At 43.8% G+C, this 23,187-nt stretch overlaps 2 protein-coding genes across 2 annotated transcripts; both read right to left on the reverse strand.

Moving 5' to 3' along the window:
• Nucleotides 1-88: 88 nt before the first annotated feature.
• Nucleotides 89-6,164, reverse strand: prpf3 (PRP3 pre-mRNA processing factor 3 homolog (yeast)). The gene is made up of 17 exons (XM_053432183.1): nt 5,983-6,164; nt 5,354-5,507; nt 4,778-4,908; nt 4,406-4,573; nt 4,204-4,290; nt 3,823-4,103; nt 3,600-3,718; nt 3,329-3,516; nt 3,026-3,192; nt 2,805-2,887; nt 2,495-2,638; nt 2,311-2,410; nt 2,069-2,182; nt 1,839-1,957; nt 1,124-1,201; nt 984-1,039; nt 89-870 (listed from the first exon to the last, which is right to left on the reverse strand). Exons 2-17 carry the CDS (start codon nt 5,496-5,498, stop codon nt 721-723), a joined length of 2,130 nt encoding a protein of 709 aa, XP_053288158.1. The 5' UTR covers nt 5,499-5,507; nt 5,983-6,164; the 3' UTR covers nt 89-720.
• Nucleotides 6,165-12,911: 6,747 nt separating this feature from the next.
• Nucleotides 12,912-18,502, reverse strand: LOC128449634 (uncharacterized). The gene is made up of 6 exons (XM_053432906.1): nt 18,346-18,502; nt 16,457-16,779; nt 16,257-16,332; nt 15,849-15,927; nt 15,296-15,479; nt 12,912-15,206 (listed from the first exon to the last, which is right to left on the reverse strand). The coding sequence occupies exons 2-6, from the start codon at nt 16,775-16,777 to the stop codon at nt 14,601-14,603; spliced, it is 1,266 nt and encodes a 421-aa protein (XP_053288881.1). The 5' UTR covers nt 16,778-16,779; nt 18,346-18,502; the 3' UTR covers nt 12,912-14,600.
• Between the last annotated feature and the right edge of the window lie 4,685 nt (nt 18,503-23,187).

Raw genomic sequence — 23,187 nt, forward strand, 5'->3', positions numbered from 1 at the left:
TTACTATCAAACAGCGTCACGGTTCATGTCGAAGTTTAATATCAGGGGCGTTTAACACGACCAACACAAAAACACGCACACGAGTTGGTTACATTTAGTTGTTTATTTAAGGCTTTGACTGTAATATTACAGAGCAATATCGCTAGTGGTGAGTCAAAGACTTAATCTTTTATCCAAAAGAAGAAAAAAAAATGCTTTGTGGAGATTTTTTATTTTGTGAAATGTAGCTGTAACACAAGTCAGTCCTGAACCTGGTGCCTCCAGTGCTTCCAGGTTTACTGTACACGTGTTAGCACAGCAGCAGTCACTCACTGATGAAGGCGATATATTCAACGGATTCACTCACAGGGATTAACATCGGTGGACATGTGGGGGATTCATCACAAAGAAAATAAATCGTGATATAGTCTGACAGTGCCTCATCCTCATATATAGCCTTGGATCCTGTTAATCTATAATAGATAACAAGATCTGATTGAGGTGCCTACGGGTAAAGACTGATGATGCAGGCATACACACTCTCCTACACATACACACTCATCTGTCACACATCCTCCTAAAGACCTACACAGGATTATTCTTCCTGCTTTTCTATGTTCAAGTCTCTGAATTAGGTTTGTAGGCTGGGCAGATGAAAGCAGCTGGTCAGCAGTGTGGCTCTCCTGACTCAGAGGCTGTAGGTCTGGGAGGGGGCGTGTGGACTGAAGCTCCGTGCAGGTTTCAGTCGTCCGAGGTTTCCAGCACACTCTGGCTGAGGGCCACGTCCCAATACTGTTCTGTGCGGTGCTTCTTGAAGTGCTCTCTGGCCATATTCTCCGTGGGACACTGCTTGAACTTCATGTCTCCAAAACTGCGCTCTTTGGCTGTTCCCTGAAGAACCAATAGGAATTAGATTTAAATCAGATTACAAAAAAAATTAAAACGACATAATTTAAAACTTAATCTTTTTTTAATTTCAATAAAATAGAATGAAAGAAACTTGCCTCCCAAATCAACCAACACTTGTTATTTCTCCTGGCCTCCTCGTCACCATCAGGATCTAATAAAGAATGAGGAGATTGGTATCGGTTAAATAATCTCAAACACATGATAACTGGGATAGAAGACTCCAGAGACAACTTACCATCTCTTTTACTGTTGTGTTCCTGCCATTTGATTCTGTGCATCATCAGCTTCTTGAACTTTTTCTGGGATTTGGGGCCTAAACAGAGTGAAAGTCCAAAAGCACAATACATCAATTATGAGATTGATTTTTCTATAACTTAATTTTCTTCAAGGTGTAACTTGAATGGAAAATGTTCGTTAAATGGTGACAATATTATTTATCCTCTTAACTGTGGTAGGGCAAGTGCAATATTTAATTAACTTTTATTCTGCCTTTCTATTATGGGTCTTGCTTGATATGTCTTTGTGTACTGTTTATTGACGTTGATTGTAATATGTTGATATCTGCAGCTGCTGTAGCATTTTCGCCCAAGACAAATATCCCTATGGGACAATAAAATTATATTTGATATTTTACATTAGTCCTCTTAATAACTTGTCCACTAGAAACAGACACATAAGCCATTTCAATATATGTGAGATAAACAACATATCAGACAACATTTCAACCTTTTGGGGTAAATTGGGAATAAATAATGAAGTTTATAAAAAAAAAAAGTGCAGGATCAACCATGTACTGAGCTGGGAGAAAATGGAATGATCATTGATCATTGATCATCTAATGTCACACCAAAAAGTTTTCCTTCAAGGCAATACATATTTATTTTACAAAGCACTGGTCCAACTGGCAAAAAACACATCCCTGTGGCGTGTCATTAACAGGTTTTCCTTACCTCCCTCCACTACAACAAGGTTGACATCTCTGTGCAGGACTACTGTGCCTGTCAGGTACAGCTGTATGGCATTTTTCTCCACTTTAAACTTCTTAGAAGTACTTTGCAGGTAACGGATCCTGTATGGAAAGGTACAACAATTAACACACACTTCCATGATTCAACACACAAACGCTGCAATATATATGTATTTGCAATACAGTGTTTGATCTCTTCCCACAAATACACACCTGTACACTGCAATGTGAACCCCATTAGTAAGGTCTTCTTTTAACTTCTTGACCTTCTTCTCTTTCCTCTGCCCTGCTGTGAGTTTGCGAGCGGCATTGGCGTCTTCGTGAGCCCTGAAGGGAGGGGAGCACAATTAGAAAAACCTTTAGGGTGGCTTTTATTCTTCTTTAATATGATATGTGATTCTCCATGACTGCAAGATACAAGAAGATAATGAAGGAGGGTCTATTGTGTTACTAACTTCTGTCTCTTGGCCATCTGTGCTCTGACGTGGGCCTCTACTTTTGTCGGGTCCTGAACTGCCTCCGTCCCCAGCACTCTCATTAGGTTGGAGATGCGCACTGTGGAAATGAAAAACAATCATCAGCTGCATTCTGTTTAATCTTGCACTGCACCAAATTGTGACTGCAGGTTTGTGTAGGTACCTTTTGGTTCTGGTGGAGGCATGAGACCCAGACGGACCTTCTCTTGAACTTCTTTTTGGCCCTCCCTCCGCGTCTGTCGTCTCAATTTCTTCTGTTCTTTCTTTGTCAGGTACACACCAAGCGTGACTGCCTTATCTGTGTCAACTGTGAACCCCCACACATAGAAATTCTTTAATAATTCCAGCAAACTAGTATTTTAATAATCAAATAAATACCATTAAGAAACCAATTTTTGCTTTACTTCATAATGATAATATGAAACATAAGTTAAAAAAGTTCACAGCTCACATTAAATCTCCTCTACACTTACCTGGGGCGTTAATTTGTGCAGGATGCTCTACAAGGTTGGTAACACCAAATAACTCCAGCTGTTCAAATTTTGTTTCGGTGCCTCTGCAAAAGATTAAGAAGAAAGACATGTCAGTAAACTAAATTAAGTACAAACGGTTTAATTATTTGTGCTTGGCACAGTTTTTACATTCAACCTAAAATCATACTGCCTTTAAGCTTGAAATGGCTGTGGTTTCTTACAAGTCTACGTTGCTGGGCAGGATGAAAGAGTCCCACCACTCAATGTTGGGCACCTCCTTTTCTCCAATCTCCTTCCTGGGTGCAATCAGGGCGAGCTTGGTGGACGCATGGATTCCTGTCTTCTTTGCTGCCTGGGCAATCTCCAACTGCAACCTTTCCAACTGGGCCTGGTTGAGGTACACATCAGCACAGGAGGGTCACAAGTCAAGTTGGGTGAACCATTACTGCAAAGTACTCTATTCATAATAGGCTCAGAGCAGACAACTGCTGACAATGAAAATATTAGAGAATTAAAAAACAAACCTTAGTTCTAATTCTCTGAGCAATCTTTTCGAAGCGCCCCTGGTCATGGAATTTGAAACCCCTGCGAGGGCGTTGAGCTGGTGTTATTAAAACACGTTGGTCGAAATAGGACGTGGACTCAATGTCTTCACCAGGCTTCTCCTTCAGCTGCTGACGGAACTGCTCTCTCTTTACAGCTCGAATGTTAGCTGAACATTGAGAGGGGAATTTATTTAGAAACACCCAAACAAGAAATTAAGACTGTTTGTCTAATTATCCTCTGTATTCTTACCTTTTAGTGTGGGCATGCGATGTGTGAGTTCAACCTCTTTGCCACTTGCATCCACAGTTCTTCCCAAATCATCCAGGATAAGAGGTGTTGGCTTATTCACCTCCTTGATTTCCACTTTCCTATAATAAAAGGAGCCCACAGGAAAAGCTGTCTGTTTTCAATCTGCCACATCAAGTTAAGTACAAAAATTTACTTTTGCCAGCTCTCCTTAGATTCTACTTACGGTGGAGCAATTCCCATGGCGTGTAGATTAGCTAGTGCCACTAGGTTGTGAGGCCCAGTGTTTCCCAATGCTCCGAGGATACCAGGTTTCAGGGCCAACTGGGACTGGATGCGGGCCTGTAGCTCAGCAGCCTTGCGGGCCTTCTCGATAGCATCATTCATAAAGCTGGCAGCCTGGGAGGGGCCGATGGATGACGCACCACCACCACCTGCAGCAGCATTGGTGCTGAGAAGCCGTGATACTGTGGAGGCTTCCATTTGTGGTGTAGCAAGGGTAAACATCTAAAATCAGGGAGTAATAAGAACAGCTTAATACTTTATAAACTATCTGAAATGCCCGATACTGAGAAAAATCTGAGTTTTCATGGGGAAAATGTCTTACCTGTGGAGGAGGAGCTGGAGATGAAAAATTCAGTTGTTTCTTTTTCTCTTTGATCTGTTTTGTGGCTGCTTCCATCATCTGTTTAATCTATTTGAGAAAGTTTGGGTACGGGTACAAATATTATAATGCAATAAATACCTTCTGATTCTGATGCTACAAAATAACTTATTATGACATAACTGTGGAGAGTGGACTATCATACCTGCAATTTGGTGAGCATAGTAGAGCTCTCAGATGGAGGTGCAGGGATGACCTCACGCTCTTCCACCTCCTCGAACCGAGGGACCCGTTTTCGCTTTGCCACTGTCCCATCTCCTGCGTTCTGAGGTTCTCGCTTGGAACCCGGCTCAGTTTCATCCCCAAACACATCCTGAGACAATCAAAACAGAAGCAGCGATCAATTAAATTACCTGAGAAAAAAGACAGGGTGTTAACACTTGGAGAACTTGCCCAATTATCTTAAGCTTTTTCTTCTTCAACTATCTTGTTTCAGAAACGTATGTGTAAACATGAAACCCAGTTTCCACTTTATAGTTGAAATCAAGTATAAAAGCCTCCTCTGGTGTTTGTGTACCTTAAGGTCTCTCTTGCGGTTCTTTTCTCCGGATCCTTTGCTGCCGCGGGCGCTGCGACTCTCCTCCAGCGCTTCAAAAAGACGCTCCACGAAACCCCCCGCAGAGTCATCGAGGAAAGGACGCAGCTGGTCTGTGGGAGAAACAAATGTTAATTAATTCAAACAACGCCAGTATCGTTTGATCATTTTTAGAATGCCTTTATGTGGCACAGAAAAAACACAATCACTGTGATTACAATACATACAATTATCTGCTCATCACTCATGTGACCCTGACCGTATCGAAGCTATAAGGAAACTATAAGTTGACAAATGGGCTCGTTGATCATAAAAGAAATCTGCAAAAACTGATGACATTACAATTCATAACATTATGAGGGTCATACCTATATGATGTACCTTAAAGGCATTGGAGTCTTTAGCTTTGACTGCACAGTCAAGAGGACACATTGTTTTTTGTGTAGCTGACGTTTATCCACATTAGAAGGAAATCCGACTCAGAATGTCTAATGTGTGAAATTCGCAAGACTTTATGTAGATGAAAAATAGCAGGATTCAAATAGTTAGAACAGTTACCTATGGTCTTCCTTTTGTCCAGCCCCTTTCCAACACAGTGTAAAGCTGCAGTGACCACAGTGGGCTCTGAGAAGCCGAGCACTTTCTTCACAGTGCGCTCCACCCATGGTCTCAGCTCCTCCACCTCTCGCTTAGGAAGAGACATCCTCTGATCCTGCACAACAACAAAAACAACACAGAGTTAACGACATATAACATACATGCAATTTTCATTATGTGGTCTGCACTTAATTGCGGGGACAGTGATGCGTGACTTCTTGCACCTTTTAGCTATTTCATAAATACATCTGCTTATTGGTTTCCGCTTTTTGTTTGATGTTGAAAACTAATAAATAGTTTTGACAAGATTATCAGTCCCCGTGGACTAAAGCAAACACAACCCACTAAACAACCGCTACACAACATGCACGTTCAGATGATATTAACTCTTACACGCATACTCAGACTAAAGGTAAAAACCGTCTGTTCAATGTTAGACTAGTTGACACAATTATTAACCAGTCGAAACACACGAGCTTAAATGAATTACATGCGTAACAACTCCCCGGCAGAGCGCTAATTAGCGTTAGCATGCTGCTATCGGCCAGCTAACAACACCGACGGATAGCGGCTCAGAGAAAGATACAAACCTCACTGTTTGCCTTTATCCTCGGTCAGGCCACTTTTGTGGTAACAGTCCAAAAGATATGATCAAGTCTGTGAGTCGTAATCCAGCCCAACCGCCAAGTTATCTGAGAAACTTTCTGCTGAAAGTGGCGCCGTCCACACGACGTTTCACAGCCACGACCCGGAACCGGAAACAGAGTCTTCTTCGGCAGAATTTCTGTTCGGTGGTTCCACCCATAGCTTCCACCTAGCGGCGTCCGACGGAAGCGGACTAATGTATCCCTCAATGTAAAAGATGAGAAGTCTTTTACAGAGAACATAGTTTTACAGAGAGACGTTGTATTTAATCTTTTGCATTTGACGTTCTTCTCTTTCTTATTTGAAGTTATGTACTTCTTCTTAGTTCGGTGTTTTGTTGGAGAGTAAATCAGAGATGTTTGAAGTGCACTTTTAATGTCTTGGTATGGTGGCCCAGAGAGCCCAGTACACTGCAAATTAAGAAAACATATGCAAACATTCAAAACAGATGCAAATTAAGAAAACAACATGCAAACAATAAAAAAACATGCAAACAAAGGAAACAATATGTTCTGCAAAAAATCATAACAAATGCTGACATGCAAATACAGAAGCACGCAGCAAGTTGCGAAAAGACGCCAAAATGTTTCCAGGACCCCCGAAAAAGGTTCAATAAATGTAATGAAATAAATGTACACAACAGTAGTAGGCAATACAACTTTAATTGTTGTCAGACCTACTGCCCAAGGACTAGAGTTAACTTACATTTTCAAGTTAAAAAAACTCAATTACGCTTAAGCTCAAGTTTATATGTAAAAATGACTATAATTGATTATAAATATTTCATACGCATTTATAATGCAAATTTGGTCCAATTGTCCTGCTGAAATGATGAAGTCAGTTTTGGGTAACATTGTTCCATAATAGACTCATAGTGGATCAGATTACATGTGTCCACAAAACACTTCTTGTATTTTCTAGGCTGAATATCTGATCTCCAAAATATTGTTATATTGTTTTTTTGTTAAGTCAGAATGTTTTAAACCTCAAAAGATAAAGAGCTTACACAAAAAAAATATTTTGAATTTCTCTTCAAATTACTATCCTTTGCTGTTGTTTTTTAAGTTTCAACAAATGTATTTTTTTTTAGTTTTTTAGGGGGGGGGGCTCTATCTTGTAGTTGATCAATAAATAAAACTTCCAATTATAAATCAGTAAGTGAACAGTTTAACTCTCACAAAAATTGGTTATTTTCCATTTCCAGTTGCCTCCTCTAAAGTGATGGCTTAACTCGTGGCTTAAATCACAACACTATAATCTCCTTTTTGTCACTAGAGAGAAACGCTGTCCAGCTCTTGCCTAAGTAGTCACAACGAACCCAGTGCCCTGCTGCAAACATGGGGATAATCAGGTGATCTCCATTTCCTTCCCCTGTAAGCCCCCCCACACGTTTTTTTTTCTCTATCGTTGCGTGATGTGGGTCAACGCAGCGCAGTTGTAATAGTGTGAGCATGAATGCATAGTGAGCCTGAGGCTAGACCCGTCTGTCAGATCACCCTTCACCCCCCCACTCACTTTACCAACGTCCACGCTTTCACTCACACTGTTCATGTTGTGTGTAACCACAAGGATAAACAGTTTCGAGTTTACCAGACAGGTTCTCCCTTCGACCGTATTTAACTAACTTATACTGAACCGCACAACCCCATCATCAACACCACCCTTCATATGCTGATTCATCAAGGATCCATTAGTCACAATTTACCTTCTGGCTTTCACTCACCCACTCACTCACCCACCACTCAAGTTGTTTACATTCAGGTTAATAAGTTCCCTACGGCCCTGTTTATCTGAATAACCAGACTGTGCTCTAATGTGGTTCGCACAATATTTCAGTATCTAGTAACTCAGAGGAAGACTCCTAAGAACACCACAGAATAATAGAGAGACATTTGATCATCATATATTTGCTTTTGTCAACGCTGTGAGTCTTCCACCACCACAAGCCTCTTTGTGTTTAGAAACACAACTTGGATCCAGTTCCCTCTGTGACCTCTCTGTGACCCCTCTGCTGCAAGTGTAAAATCATAACACAGAAACGAATTTGTCATTTATTTTTGAATGATTCTTTTCACCAATAAAAAACAAAACTCACGACATTAACATTTTGTGTTTTTCAACTTTTGGTCAGTCACCAAAGGTTTGGTCTTTATGCAAAGGCGAAGAAAAGATTGTCAAAGTGGTTGTATTGTTGATTTTTGTTGATCAACAAACTGATTAATTGATTGTCTCAGCCCAATATGAGTTATTTGTAAGGTTAATAATTAAGGAATAACAAAACAATTTAATATTTAAACGACATTTAGGCTGATACTGCCTTTATCTGGTTGTAATCAAATGATCAGCAGGAAATATCACACACACACACACACACACACACACACACACACACACACACACACACACACACACACACACACACACACACAGAGGTTTGGGAAGCTATCCTTTTTAGGACCTTGCATTGACTTCCATTAGGACCAAAGCCTGGTCCCCATTAGGTCTGCTAGTCCTGACAAAATCAGGGTTTATGCTGGAAAAGGTCCTAAAGAAGCAACAAAAATGAGTACACACACACACACACACAGACTCAGATTGACCCACCCCGCTGCCTCCTCACTGGCACATCACATGTGCTTCCCCCCACCCACACCCACACAGCCGCGCCGACCCCCCTCGCCAACCGCTCTCTGGCCAACACTGTTATGTAATGACACCTCAGCAGATAATATGACAATACCGCAGATATTTCTATACAACTACACACACACACACACAGACACATAGCCCTCACTGGTAAATACACTGACTTCAACCTGCTTGTGCAGCTTAAACAATGTGTGGTGAGAATTGCATGAATTAATGTATTATATCAGTGGAATGTGAAGCATTTAGTCTGCAGTAAATCCTCGTCCAGAATCTGTAAAGCACAGATTGTTGAGCCTTCACAAATGTTTCCTTGTGATTGCTGTATAATATTTCCTATAATGTGATGTCAGCCGACTCGAGTGTATTAAGGTGCATTAATGCTTCCACATAAATATTACATAAGAACATAATTCATGACTTAAGTTGAGAGGCTCCCCGTGCTGCCTCATCCAGCTTTTTGAGTCATCAAGTGTGTGGTTATGATATATTTCATCATGCTGACCCAGTTTTATTTCATTGTATCTGACACAGGCTCTAAATCATGTTGGAAGATACAATCTCAGGGGGACGTCGTTGTCTTTACTTCCACGCATGACTTCAGTGAATGTCTCAGTGTGAGTCCTAAATACTAAATCTCAAACTGTCTACTAAAGGTTTCAGCTTTTATTCTCTCATTCATAACCCAACTCTGCCTCCTTTATGCGGCTGCATATTTCCCCTTGTCAGTGTATTTTATCTGGTGATTCCCTTTCACTCACTGCACTTAATAATTGAGCAGGCGTGTAAAATGGCGTCATCACGGGCAGGCTCCCGAGAACACATTTAGGCCAAAGAAGCTGATGAGGATGTTATTTGCCTGTAGCTCGGGCGTGCCCCAAATATCACACACAATGTCATGGGATCCACGTGTGTCCTTGAAAATGTAGTCCTGGTATCTCTGTATTTACCGTGTCCCCTGTTGGTCACGTCACGGTGATGGGGACCACAGATGGTGGGCAGACCGAGGGCCCGTCATCATGGTGAGCTCCTCCGAGGCAGAGATGACTTCAAACTTGCTCTGATTTCCATTGTGGGGCTGCCCACTGTGCAGTTTTAATGAGCATCGAGGCTGTTTTGGGACTGGTCGGCACTAAACCCCCCTGAGGGCTGGGGTGAGTAAGAGTGTGTGTGTGTTTGCGTGTGTCTGTGTTTGCTCCCACCATGTCTGACTACACGAGCGTGTGTGTGTGCAATTGTAAAGTCACAGTGTGGCTTCACCTCGCGTGAGTTTTACTGGAGACCACTGGGGGAGGGGATTTTTGGAATAAGTTAATAAGAGCCTCATTCACTTCATTACACACAACAACACATACAGCAGGTAACTTGACAGACATCCTGGAATCATTGACTTGTTAAAACCAATAACGGGAATGCGGACAACTAAAACCTACACAACAAGGGATCAGAGGGGCAGTAAGTTCATTACGTGCAATCCTCTTCATGCACCGACACACATGCTCAATTAATCCAACGCACGCTTTTTGGATAGTCACAAGTGAAAACAACTGAGGGCGGTGGGGATGCAATAGCAATAAAGGGGGTTTTACTGGGCGGACTGCAGACATGTGGTTAACACAGTGATGGCGGAGGGGGTATTAAACTTCAAAAAGCAGAACACAAAGAGTAAAAACACACAAACAAGAAGATGAAATCAGTGTTAAAAAAAAGTAAGTGGGAAAATCAGCATACGTCCTTCATGCATCACGAAGCTGAAGTGAGGTCTCCTCCCTGTGCCCTCCACACATCCTCCTCCCGTCCTCTTCCTCTTGCCCCTCGTTTCCATCCTCCAGAGGAGAAAGAAGAAGAGAAGAAGGGGGGGTTAGCGTCTCTGCTAAAAACTGCATGGATACAAGGGGGGGCTGAGGGGGAGGCAGGCTGAGGGGAGGAGGGAGGGGGAGGGCGGTTACTGTTGTTGTACCACAGCAGAGTCAGTGTGTCAGAGACGGGCCCATCACAAAATCAGCCAGTCAGTGTGTCCGAGTGTGTGATGGGGAGTGGCCCACGTGTGTGTGTATGAGTGTTTATCACTGTGTGTGTGTGTGTGTGTGTGTGTGTGTGTGTGTGTGTACCATGGCTGATTTCACCCCTGTCTGAAAGCGAGAAATTAAACCACTCCCACCTAAAATATGCCATCTCCTGTGCCCATGTGCACGCATGCAATATCCATGGTTGGGAGACTGGCGAGGAGAGAAAATGGTGAAGATAGTGATTCAGGAATTTGAGAAATGATAATTAAATCTATGAAATGAATTTAAAAGCGGACAGCAAATTGTTAATTTCTTGTTTAAATTACTGTAAACGGGATATTTTTGGTGTTTTAGCTGTCTTAGTCTGTCATCCAAAATATTTCAAGATTTCACTGGGAAGGGCATTTTCTTAGTATTGTTTTTTTAGCATCAGGATTTTTTTAAACATTTCATAAAATGATCCGTTAATTCAGAAAATAATCAATGACCTCATTAATGAAAATAGTTGTTAGTTGCTGGCCCTGTGACATCTTCAGAATATGATTTATGTTTATGTTTCATTTATGTTAACAGTCCAGAATCCAATTCTATTTACGATCATAACGTGAGGATACTCACATTCAAAAATGGGGAAAATATGATCCGGTTAACGATTTTTTTTCCTTCTTGTTTTTTCTCGTGCTGCAAAAATCTGAAATATATTATATATATTTATGTTCATACCCAAGTTTGAGATTTATGTTCATACCCAAGTTAGAGTTCTTCTTTGGTTATGTTATGATGGTGAACTGTTCAGTAAAATCAGCCCTTGGGTTTTGTTTAGAAACTCTGGTGACTGAACTGTATAGCTTTCTCCCAATATTCTGCACGTGAACTTTTACCCTTACATTTTTGTTTCAGAAGGACTGCTGTGTCTGTGTCAGTATGCAGAGAATCAGGTGGAGGCAGCTCATGTCTGACTGAGGTGTTGTTATTCAAGACATTTACACACACACACACACTCACCAGGCTCGTCTCTACACATCTACTCATTTACTCACTGTGATCACAATATCAACACCCAACCCAAACAGGAGAGCTACAGTAATGTTTGGGCTGCGTGTAGTATAGTAGCAGCTGGTCGGAGGATCATCCCCCCCCCCCCTACTACTACTACCACTACTACTACTCCTGCCAGTGAGATTAACAAGGCTGTAGTCTCACACCCTGCCGCCCCTCCTTCCTCCCTCCATCACCCCTCCTCACTTCAAAATGTACAGTCTCTAAATCTGCACCCCATTGAGTCACACATCTGTTTAGCGTGAGCTGCTCTCCAGAACAAGCCCCACTACATGTAGTGTTTTTATAGCAGAATATTAAAGGAAAACAGAAATGTGGAAAAAACACGTGTAAATATATGAATAAAATAAGCACAAAATACCGGCAGACAGTTCAGCTGTCAAAAATGTGTCATTTATTAAAAGATTTTTTGCCCTTTTGCATCATTATTGAAAAAAGATTAGCCAGAAGAATAATAGCAAGTAGAAATGGGGTGAGAGACGGACAGATTTAGCTGAGAAAAAAAGAGAAACTAATGGGATTGAGGGAGACGAAGGAGAGAGGGATAAAAGCAGACGAATGCAGCAGGGTGGGGGAGGGGAGACATGGGGTTTTGGGGGGGGGAACTATCGTCAAAATTTGGGACGAAAGAACGGGAGGAAGCAGAAGCAGAAGAAAAGGCAGCAACAATAAACAAGACGTATTATTTCTGAGCAGTCATCAGTAGAAAAACCCATACATGAAAAAACGATGAAAAATTTAAACAAGTGCAAATGGTTTGTCTTTCAAACCACAACCGTATAAAAACTGGGTGGAAGGAACCCCCCCCCCCCCCCCTCCCTCAGACAGAGAGCCAGCATCTGACGCACCGTGAAACGGGATGGGGCAGGACAGTCTGACCCTGGGTCTGCGACTGAGGGTGTGTACACTCCTTCACGCCAAAACACAAATCGGCAGCATGGAGGCTGCCATTGGCTCGGAGTTGACATGTGGGGCTTTTTCGAGGGAGGAGATCTGGTACATGGATAATACCCCCCTTCCTCCTCATCTCTCTTGTTATGTAAATGCATAAAATGATTCACTTGTAAAATTTTAAAAATACTTTAGTCTAAATATTTACTATTTTTGCCATTATAGGTAAATCCAATCACATTATTACCCCCCCCCCCCCCCCCCCCGTTATACATGAATAATAATATTGTGAGGTTTCCAAATAAAGAGAGAGAGCCTCCTATTAAAAATCTTAATTAGAAGTGTAATTAGAATAACAATAGCAGCAGTCGAGTAGAGCAGTAGAGGGTTAAATTAATATTTTCAGCTTTTTCAAGTTTTCAAAAGCACCATCTTGAAGTGGAGGTCAGTCTGTTCCTCCGTCGATCAGAACCAATAGAAAATCCCCAAATGAAGGCTCGTAGCAGCCGCTGCTGTTTGTGTGTAGAAGGTGGAGAAGTATGGATTCACCATAGAATGTGAATGTAAATGTCAGAATATTGGATAGTTTTGGATAGTGTCATTTTTTGTGCGTGTCTGCCGATGAGGGATGATCACATGTAGGTGTTCAGGATTCGAGTGTGTACTCGTTTTGTGAAACAAGAGCAAACAATCAAAACACTTTTTATGTTTTCCTGTAAAGCACCCATTGCTCTTCTGCTTTTTTCTGAACACATCCTATTTGGTAAAAAAGGCACAGTAGTCCCAATAGTCCAGGTCAAGAAATTTCACTTCCTTCAGTTAATTATGTTTCTCATATTCATCATGATTGCAATAAAAAACCCACAAACAGCATCTTCCCAATCACCTCAAAAAACCTTAGGCCAAACTGTGAGTGTGCACAGGAGGTGATACTCAGCCGCCCAATAAATAAATAAAAACAATAAATAAAAACAGTGTCGGATCAACACATGAATAAATTAACTGTGGGACTCCAGAGTCATATATGTCCTTGAGTGGTCCTTGTTTTGTCTTCAAGCTGGTCTTTTTTGTTAAGTCTCTCACGACCCTGATTATCGGCCAGTTTTGCAGAAACATTTGGACCCATAGCAGAACATGAAAGTTCAGGTAACTTCTGTCCACCATGATGTCGCTCCTTTCCACGCCGATCCACCGGCCAAGTGCCCAGACATTTCTCTGATTACATTCGTGACTTAATGACATCATTTTCCCCACTGTCTCCTGGATGACTCCTGAAGCACCGCACGTACAGTTGAATGCTGCGCTCTGTACATATTTCACATTGCTAGCTGTGAGATTTTCAAATGACATTTTTCTCTCCACAAACCAGACGCATCGGTTTCTATCTACAAGTGAGTGTAGAGTCAATGTGTCTCGTGTCATAAGACGCCACGTTACTCACTCATCGCTTGAGTTACCTCATCAAACTGAACCCTGGAAGCTTTTTGCTATGAACGCTGAAGCCAGCGCCTTCTATTTTCTGTCCCTCAAGTCAGATACCTTCTGAAACATCTCAGATTAGTGTATTTCGTTTTCATGCTGAGGAGGAACTGCTCATCAGCAAATCTTCATAATCTCTCCTATCGGTCGTTACTCAAAAACCTGTAAATAACCTTTAAGTGATTGGTTCTCTTTCCGATCCCCCTCACTCACAACCACCATAGTGCACATGTTTATGATTATAATGGAATTGTTATTATCATCTAGGTTTGATTTATTGAAATATATTACGTCTTGTTGTTTACACTAACTGTTGAAGTTGCGGTCCTGATAAGGGGTTGTGCTTCATCTATCATTTACCTACTTTTCCTTCCTTTCTTTAATGACAGGCCCTCAGCCTCTTCCCTTCTTCCTCTCACAGCAGCTTTTAACTCGAAGTTACAAAATCGAAGCCGCCGACTCTTTTCGTGTCAAATGCATCAGGTCTTTACCGGGGTGGAGCACGCCCTGGGTAACAGAGATTGGCTTTGAACCTGACAGGCAGCGACTGTCTTACTCTGTTGTCCGGCAACAGGCTGGCTTTGGCACGGGGTTGGCTTCTTCAGGTTGTTGCGCTGCTTGGAAGGCTTAGATGAAGAGATGGCCTTGTTTTGCCTAGCGGGGCTGCCCCTCCTACTCGATGGGGGAACGGCACTGATGGGCTGGTTTTCACCATTACTCGCCGCCGCTGCGCCCTCATGTGAGGGGAGGGCCTTTCGTGGGGACAGGATGGGGGCGACGTGAACCCACGTCGGACTCGGCTCAGAGCTTTGACCTGCTTTGTAGTTTGATAGCTTGCCTCGGTCGTCGCTGTCATTGTCCTTTCCCTTTGTGACCGCAGTTAGCTGTCTGTCACCGGCCACATCTGGGGAAATTGGATTTGCATCAGATGCCAATGATGGAGGAGGTGGAGGAGGAGCAGAGGGTTTGTCCCTTTCATCATGATCTCGCTTCACCCTCTTCTCTTCTGTTCTGACCTGAGGGCAATTGAGAAGCAGCGGGGAAGGCGTGGGGGTGCATGTACTTGTCCAGCTGAGTCTGCGTTTCTGGAAAAACAAGCAGTAGAGTAATTTGCATGAGAACCTGAAAACTTAGAGCGGTGGTGGTGGCGGTGGCTTGTTTCATGTGTTCTCACCTTGACGGGAATATGCAGCTGATCCCTGTGCTTATGCGGCGGCGTGGAGCTGGAAGAGTCTTGGAGGGAGAGGGCAGGGGATGTGGCCACGCTGGAGTTTGAGGAGGCCGGCGGGATAGAGATCTGAGGAAACCAAAGCTTTAGCATCATCTCCACCTTGAGCAGAGTGTTCAGGTACTTCTCACTAAAAATAGAAGAAAAGAGGAGACATAAACGTAAATTGAGGGAACAGAAGGTGATGAAATTGTGCACTTCATGATAAAACATCTGGATGCTAACAATCCTGTATATAGATCTTGGTTACACGTCCTCTAAACTGCAGTGTTGCTCTGCCATGGATGTGAATGCTGTAACTCTACCCACCCTAAGGACTGTTAAATAAAACATTGAACAGGAGATGAGGCTTGAAAGACATCTCTATAATGATCCTCCCCTCTAGTTATAACTACAATTTAATAATCATTAAGATGTTGTGTCTAATTATTCACAGGCGAGGAGGAGTCACCGATTAAACACTGAGGCTGGATGTGGGACAATGTGAATGATATCTCACCCGCTGTTTGGTCTCTGTAGAACCCCGACAATCCTCTGGATTCGATCCATAGCAACACTCTGCTGGAAAGTACTCAAACCTGTCAATCAAAGACAAATTCCTCCAGTCAGACGTTTACACCTTTGCGTCGTGGAAAATCCGTGCACATGTTGACACACGCACAGGCTCACACACATGCACACACAACACTTTCTCTTGGGAGATTAGTAACCTCTCGTGAGCTGATGGTTCAGCCCCAAGACTGTCGCTTCACACATGCTGCACTTTGGACTGCATCAATAAGCAGAAAAACTCCCTATTACATGGTGGAGACTGCTCAGACCTCTCGAACCATGCACTCAGCATCTTGAGTTACCAGTCTGCACACATGCTTATCTGAAGGTGGTGTCGTGCGGCGTGGATGCTTACCACGCTCGAATCGACCCCTCTTCAGGCCACTCAGCAGCTCCAGCAAGGGCCTGACAAAACCCTGCAGCTCAGCACACTGTGGGAGGGAGAGAAGACAGATCCAGACTGAGTTTGGGTTCGGACTTTCTATCTAAACCATTCTGGTGGGACTTGATCTGTCATCTATTCTTCTTTTTCCTGCACCCTGACCCATCCCTCACCTTCTGAGAAAACTGCAGGTCGCCGTGTGATTTCGCGGTCTGGCCTGAAGGGCCCGTATCGTCCTCCTTCTTGCCGCCACTCTCCAACCTGTACGACTCCTCCTCTTCTTCTTTATCTGTGAAGCTATCGCACGTCCACTGGGACCCTGGGCTTTCTGACCCCCTGTCTCCGTTGGCCGTAGCCCCTCCCGAGGAGGAGCCGTCTGTGAGGAAGACATCCGCGTCGTCCTCCACCTGATCCAAGTCGCTAAACGGGAGGCTGTCGCTGGAGCTCAGGGAATCGAAGCAGGCCTGGGTGGAGGTGCTGCCCTGGGACTGCATTGCTGTTGTGGGGCAGGAGCAGAGGGACGGGGTTATTATGACAAGTCAAACCTGATCGAATGTAAACTCAAAAGGACACAGGTCACATGGAGACAGATGAGAAGTGGAAATCATGCAAAAGAACTGATTTCCTGGTGCTTTACTTCCTTCAATAATACCCTCAATTACTCAAAATGGTGGGTATACCAGTGCCCTAGTTTAACATGGTGCAGAGTGGGACTGGGGCTAGGCAGTAGGCACACAATGGTAGTGCATGTCTGGCTCCCATTGAGGAGATTGTAGAGGAGAGTAAAGTGTGAGGGGGATGGGAGATCGTAGAGTAGTGAAATCAGAATAGGCCGTCTCTCTCCCTCCCTCTCTCTCTATCTCTCGGCCTCCAGTGCTCTCTCTTTCTCTCTCTAGCCCCTCCTCTCTGTCTCAGGCTTGCTCTGCCCCCCTTGGTTTCACACACAAACCTCTCTCTCTTTCCTCTCCGGCTGTGTTTCTGTATGCCTCTCCGCTCTCCCTTCATCTCATCCTGTTTGTTATGCACACACACACACACACACACAAGCCTGGTGCTCCTCTTCCTTTCCTCTTCCACAGACCAACCCTTCTCCGTTTCCTCTTATTCACATTTTACGTTCTCCATCTCTGGCCATGTGCCTTCTCTCCTCTCTTTTCCCTTTCCCTCTGTGTAATCTGCTTTCGGGGCCGGATTCCACCACCACAAGAGTGGGGGGAATTAGGAAGGGGGGGGGGGGGGGGGGGGCGTGATCACTGGAAGACACCCGGCCCCCTCACACACAAACACAGCTTGTGTCACTATCACATGTACAGTCTAAAAAAATTGTGTGTCCACATAGATGGAATAAAGAGCATGAACCACTTCAGAGTTCACATGTAGGAAGATATAACCAAACTTGTTTGCGCTTTTCATTTTTTGAATGTATCTGATGGATGACTTCCCTGGTTCCTTCTACAACCAAATGTCACTATGTTTTCATGCATTAAAAGTGGAAGACGATTCCATTAAATTAATCTCTTTTTTTTCTGATTAGGTCCACAAGCCCTAGGAACTGAGATGGGGATGGGGTACAGGGTGAGGTGGTGCATGTCTGCTCACTCAGGTATGGGCATGGACCACGAGGCTGCGTCTCAGGTGCGGGCTGCCTGTCTGCGCACCAACACAGCCGCTGCACTATATCATACAAAATGTTCTGTAGGCTTGAGAAGGGTCGGATCAGCGGGGGGGCGTCAGGAATCGAACCGGTGACACCAAACAACACAGCAAATATCAGAGCGAAGATGGAGTAGGATTTATCATTGTATGTTGCGGAAATCTTAAAAGTCCGAGCAATCGCATGTTATTATGAGGTAGTGAGTGATAATAATGAATGATAATAATAGTTGGCATAAAGCTCCATGAGGAAATATAGCTGTGTTGATGAAATGCAATCCGTCTCGGGATCTATCTGGGCAGGAAATTCCTTCAGGCTGCACCGTGAACTTCTGGAAACGTTGCAGACCCACGCTAACACACACACACACCCCCACACACTCGTACAATCACACGTATATTTACTCACCCTCAGTAATATGCTATTAAACACCAGCAGCTGCCACTAAACAAAGCGTCTGTGTCCGTACTCTGCTCCGTCAGTGTTCAGTCCGAACCGGATCATCGTCGGGTCTCCTAGCATCCGCTCTCCACCCGGCGGCTCCTCCGTGTGACACAGCTCGCTCCTTCTCTCTCCGCTTTACGAGTGACAACATGTGCGCAGATTCACGTGCCCATGTTTTACGCGCCTCCCATTGGCTCCCGGCCTGGCAGCGGCGCTCGCCACTGGCCGAAGCTACCAGCCAGTGATCTCATTGCTCGCAGCTGATTGGACGCTGGCCCGGGCACTCACGGTGCTTGCCCACTCATGTGTCGCCCGTGTGCACGGAGCGCGGAGCCGGGGCTGCGCGCTTTTACTACCGCTGTCCGGTGTAAACACATGAGAGATGCTCGATGTATCTCGTTCTCTATGGGTCCCGATGTGAAGAGGACCCCGCCCACCACACTCATAACCAACTACTACACGTCGTGAACGCGCCCGCATCAATAATAAATCTTACGCAGGCCTTCTGCGATTACACTGATCGGATTTAATTGAACTGATTTGATGAGAAGTAACGAGCAAGAAGAAAAATATCGATGAGGATGATGCTCGAATGTGAGGAGGAGAAACTGCTTGTGTGCTCTTTCCCTGGTTCACTGCTCATTTCTTCAGCTCGTCTGTCAAGTCAAATGTGTGATCAACAGATGATCCAATAGCTTCATGGCGTGATAGACGATTCCTAACAAACATGACAGGAGCAGGAGCAGAAATATCACATGTGACTGGCTGAGGTTACATAGGAATACCGTCAAACGACAACTTGTTATTCTAACATCATTCTTTGAACCTGCCTGTAAGGGCCAGCATACATTTGGATCTTATAACTGCTCGTCTAAATGTGTTATTGTAAAGTTTTGGCAGTTTTGTATTAGGAGATTTGCTGTATTCTGTATTGTCTCCAGTTGTCTCGTGGGTGACCAATCACATAAGTCACACAAACCAGTTTCTCAAGCTTAGCCACTCAAATATTTCGTCTCACAAACATCCCTAAAAATCCCTTAGGGTGATGAAAAATGTGTCCACGCTGTACACATTGCAAAACCAGAAAACAAAAGAATTTCCTTTTTTTTAATAGCATTTTGATTTCATTGTGTCTCTATTGATAAATTAAAGTCACTAATACATCAAAATAGATAGAGATATGACCGTAATGCAGAAAGTTTCTTTCCAGATCCACGGATTTATGGCTGTGGAGCAACAACCCCCTCCCTGGGCTTTACCTTACTAGAGTGAACTCAATGACCCTCGCTAGAAACGTATAGGGAAGTTCATCAGCCTAAAGCCTACACACACAAACCTACGCACACAGATCACCAGATGAATTGGTATTTTCTCTCCTCATAAGACTTTAACTGCTGGTCTGTTATAATGCTGGCTTTACTGGTATTTTTAGATGGGAAATACCAGGTTCAAGCGTGAGGAGTGAGTGGGGGGATGCCTCCTCTAAGCGCCTTGCATGATGCACCGAGGAAGGGGCTGCCTCCCATCCCCCACTATACATACAACATACATACAAACCCAATGACCCTCTCCTCAACACAGGCACGCACACAGACACACACACACACACACACTGACAGCTATCCATAGGACTTTGTATTGACTTCTATTCATTGTGGACAGCCCAACCCAGCCCTTTTCCTCACAATGACAGTAACAAAATCAAGATTTACCAATGACCTTAACCAGGATCTCAGAAATTACATTTGGCCTCAGTAGGACCAGGCTTTGGTCCCCATGAGGTCTACTGGACCTGACAAGGTCAGTGTTTATGCCATTCCAAGTCCAAAAGAGGCACAAGAAACAAGTGGAAACAACAATACCTGTCTTTTAACATTGTAACCATGCACAATCCCTTGGTAATCTTAACACCAGGTGAGCAAACCATCCCTTAGTGTCCGAACAATACAAAGGTTAACCTTAAACCAAGGTTGTTGTTTGTGTATACCAGCACCAGGTCAAAAGAAAAAAGCTTTCCAGCCTAGCATTCCAATGAACCACATGAACCCAGTGAACCTCCTCTGAGTTCATGAAGGCTGGAGACCACCCCCATCACTTCCATCACCCATCCCCCTGGGTCCCTTCCCCCCACCTGGTTTCTGTGGTGTTTTTTTCTACATTCCCTTCCCAGTACCCATCCCTTGTGTTGACATGCTTGAGAATTCAATAGCAAAGGTAACCATGTTAAGCTTAAGCCTATGGGTTTGGTGTGCGTTTGACATTGAAGTGGGTTAAGGATGAGTCAAATTAGTTACCCATATGACCAAATACACCCTTCCTCAGTTGGGTCACTCGAGGCAGACATTGAGTCACGCAAAGAGAATCACTTATGTTGATCGTGAAGTTACAACACAGTGTAGATGATTTGTTGATCTCCTGCTGGAGCTTGTGTCCTCAGATGAGGGCAGCGGAAGACAGTCGTCCGGAGAGCTCGGTGGCAGCACTTTAAGTCATGCTGAATATCACATTCATAAGCAACCTGTAATGATGAGACGTTACTCTGTGCTCATTGTGAAGGCATGCAGGCCTTCGGGTCGTGAACCCACGCAGGAGTTTCTTTAAGGCCAAATGCACAGAGCAGGTGTGGCGAAAGCCAGACACTGAAACAGAAATGTGATCTTCCTGAGTGAAGACCGAGGCCTAAAGAGAGACTAAACTGTCTCCCCCCTCTCTTTGCAGAGGCTGAGGCACGTTGGATCACGTTTCACCTGGAAACCGGACAGTTGGAAAACAATCGCACACTGCTGATGTCCTTGTTGCACTGGACCTGTCTACCTTCCCGCCTGCCTGTCTGTCTTTCAGCATGCTTCCCCCTCCCTCTTAAACGGTCATCTTTCAGTGAGACAAATTGGACTATAGAAAACAAGATGAAATCATGTGTGGTTGCAAATGTTTCAGCTTCAGGACATGACAGACAGAAAGAATACACCTTTAACATCCTAATGCATTAGTATGGTTGTTATAGAGCATGCATATCATAGTTTGAAGCAGCCGAGTGCAAAGTGATGACATAGCTCTGCACATTTTATGAGCCATTATCTCTCTCCAGGTCATGCAAACGGATTCTGTTTTGGTATTGGTGAACAGCGCTTTCACAACCGGCCCCTCTCAGATCCTATTAAAGAGATAGTTCGACCAAAAATGTAAATTGACTTATTATTTACTCTTATGTCGATGGATGGGGGGCAGAAGTATTTGAGTCCACAAAACACTTTAGCAGTTTCAGGGGTAAACAGCGTTGCAGCCTAATGTAATAGAAAATTATATAACCTGGCAACAACTTCCTCAATTTGAAAAAATAATAATAATGCAAAATGGTCCTCATACTACTACTGTGTTGTAAGCAGGCCCGAACATTAAAAATCAACTGGAAACGGTTTAACTTACGTAGTGTTTTTAACCCTGATGTCAGCTGTTATTCTCCTCCTAGTTGTAGGAGCAGAAACTGCAGCTCGATTTGGCTCGACTTTGGACTCTACTTTACCCACCCCTCCGTCGGCATAGTGGTGAGTAGATAATGAGTGAGTTTTCATTTTTGGGTGAACTGTCCCTTTAAAGGATGTGAGCTGTGCCTCTGCAGCTGTGGGATAATATATGTTTATACCAGTTTCCAATAAATGGCCAAATTACCGAGTTGTAAACACCACATGGCCATGTGATCACACTGCACCTCCTCTTTACATGTTGGAAAGACTCAGCTAGGAGATTTGTGAATGAACCCCCCCCCCCCCCCCCCCAGAGAAGGCCCAGCCAATAGCGTGGGGAGAATGCTCTAAACCCCGCCCCTCTCAGGCCGATGAAGGACCAATCGGGAGCCGGATGTGGCGGCTGCTGTTGCATAATTTGGCTGAACTGCTTCACGTTTGCTCGGAGCCGGAACACAGTGTGAGAAGATGGAGCAGCAGAGTCACAGGAGAACGAACACATGGGAGCTCACGATAGAACCGTTCACCGCCACTGAATCTAATAATCATCTTCAACATGACAGAGCTGCTGTGAGAGGAGAGTGTAGCGTGTTCCTCAGTCATGGAGGATAAAGGTCACAATAATGCAACTGATAAACAATGTCCAGAAAAACTGGTGAGGTCACATGTTGAAGATTGAAATAATCCTAAACCGTCAGATTACAGCTGGAAAATTATAATCTAGGGAATAGGAACACATACAAAATCAATGTAATACGATGAATACAATGAATATTCAATAATCAGATTACTGGTATCTATCTATCTATCCATCTATCTATCTATCTATCTATCTATCTATCTATCTATCTATCTATCTATCTATCTTCCCCCCTCTCTCTCTCTCCATCCATCTCTATATCTCTCTATTCACCCATTTATTCTCTCTCTCTAGACTCTAGAGGGGGTTGGATGGATGCCTTTAGGGTCTAGAGGCATCCACCCCCCCCCCCCCCCCCCATCTATCCACCCATCCATTCATTCATTCTATATCCATCCAACCATCCATCCATCCATCCATCCATCCATCCATCCATCCCTCCCTCCCTCCATCCCTCCCACCCTTCCTTCCTCTCTAACTCTCTCAATCTATCTATCTATCTATCTATCTATCTATCTATCTATCTATCTATCTATCTATCTGTGGGATTACGTGCAGTATATGATGCAGTATATGATGTAACCTTTGCAATTTTATTGTCATGTTGTAACATTGTTATGTAAGTAGATCAAAGAACTGTGATTATCTGTGATTTAATTAATACATCTCCACCCTGAAAACACAGGTGTTGATGATGGGGGC

This window comes from Pleuronectes platessa, chromosome 10 (assembly GCF_947347685.1).
Source record: "Pleuronectes platessa chromosome 10, fPlePla1.1, whole genome shotgun sequence".
Classification (NCBI taxonomy): Eukaryota; Metazoa; Chordata; class Actinopteri; order Pleuronectiformes; family Pleuronectidae; genus Pleuronectes; species Pleuronectes platessa.

Bases quoted from the DNA above. Each gene is read 5' to 3' on its own strand.
- prpf3 (XM_053432183.1), bottom strand. From the start codon at position 5,498: ATGTCTCTTCCTAAGCGAGAGGTGGAGGAGCTGAGACCATGGGTGGAG. The intron at 2,183-2,310 runs GTTAGTAACACA...CCCTCCCTTCAG, and splicing joins CAGATGGCCAAGAGACAGAA to GGCTCACGAAGACGCCAATG. The intron at 1,202-1,838 runs GTAAGGAAAACC...CACTCTGTTTAG, and splicing joins CCTTGTTGTAGTGGAGGGAG to GCCCCAAATCCCAGAAAAAG.
- LOC128449634 (XM_053432906.1), bottom strand. From the start codon at position 16,777: ATGCAGTCCCAGGGCAGCACCTCCACCCAGGCCTGCTTCGATTCCCTG. The intron at 15,928-16,256 runs GTAAGCATCCAC...TTTGATTGACAG, and splicing joins GAGGGGTCGATTCGAGCGTG to GTTTGAGTACTTTCCAGCAG. The intron at 15,480-15,848 runs GTGAGATATCAT...TTCTATTTTTAG, and splicing joins CTACAGAGACCAAACAGCGG to TGAGAAGTACCTGAACACTC.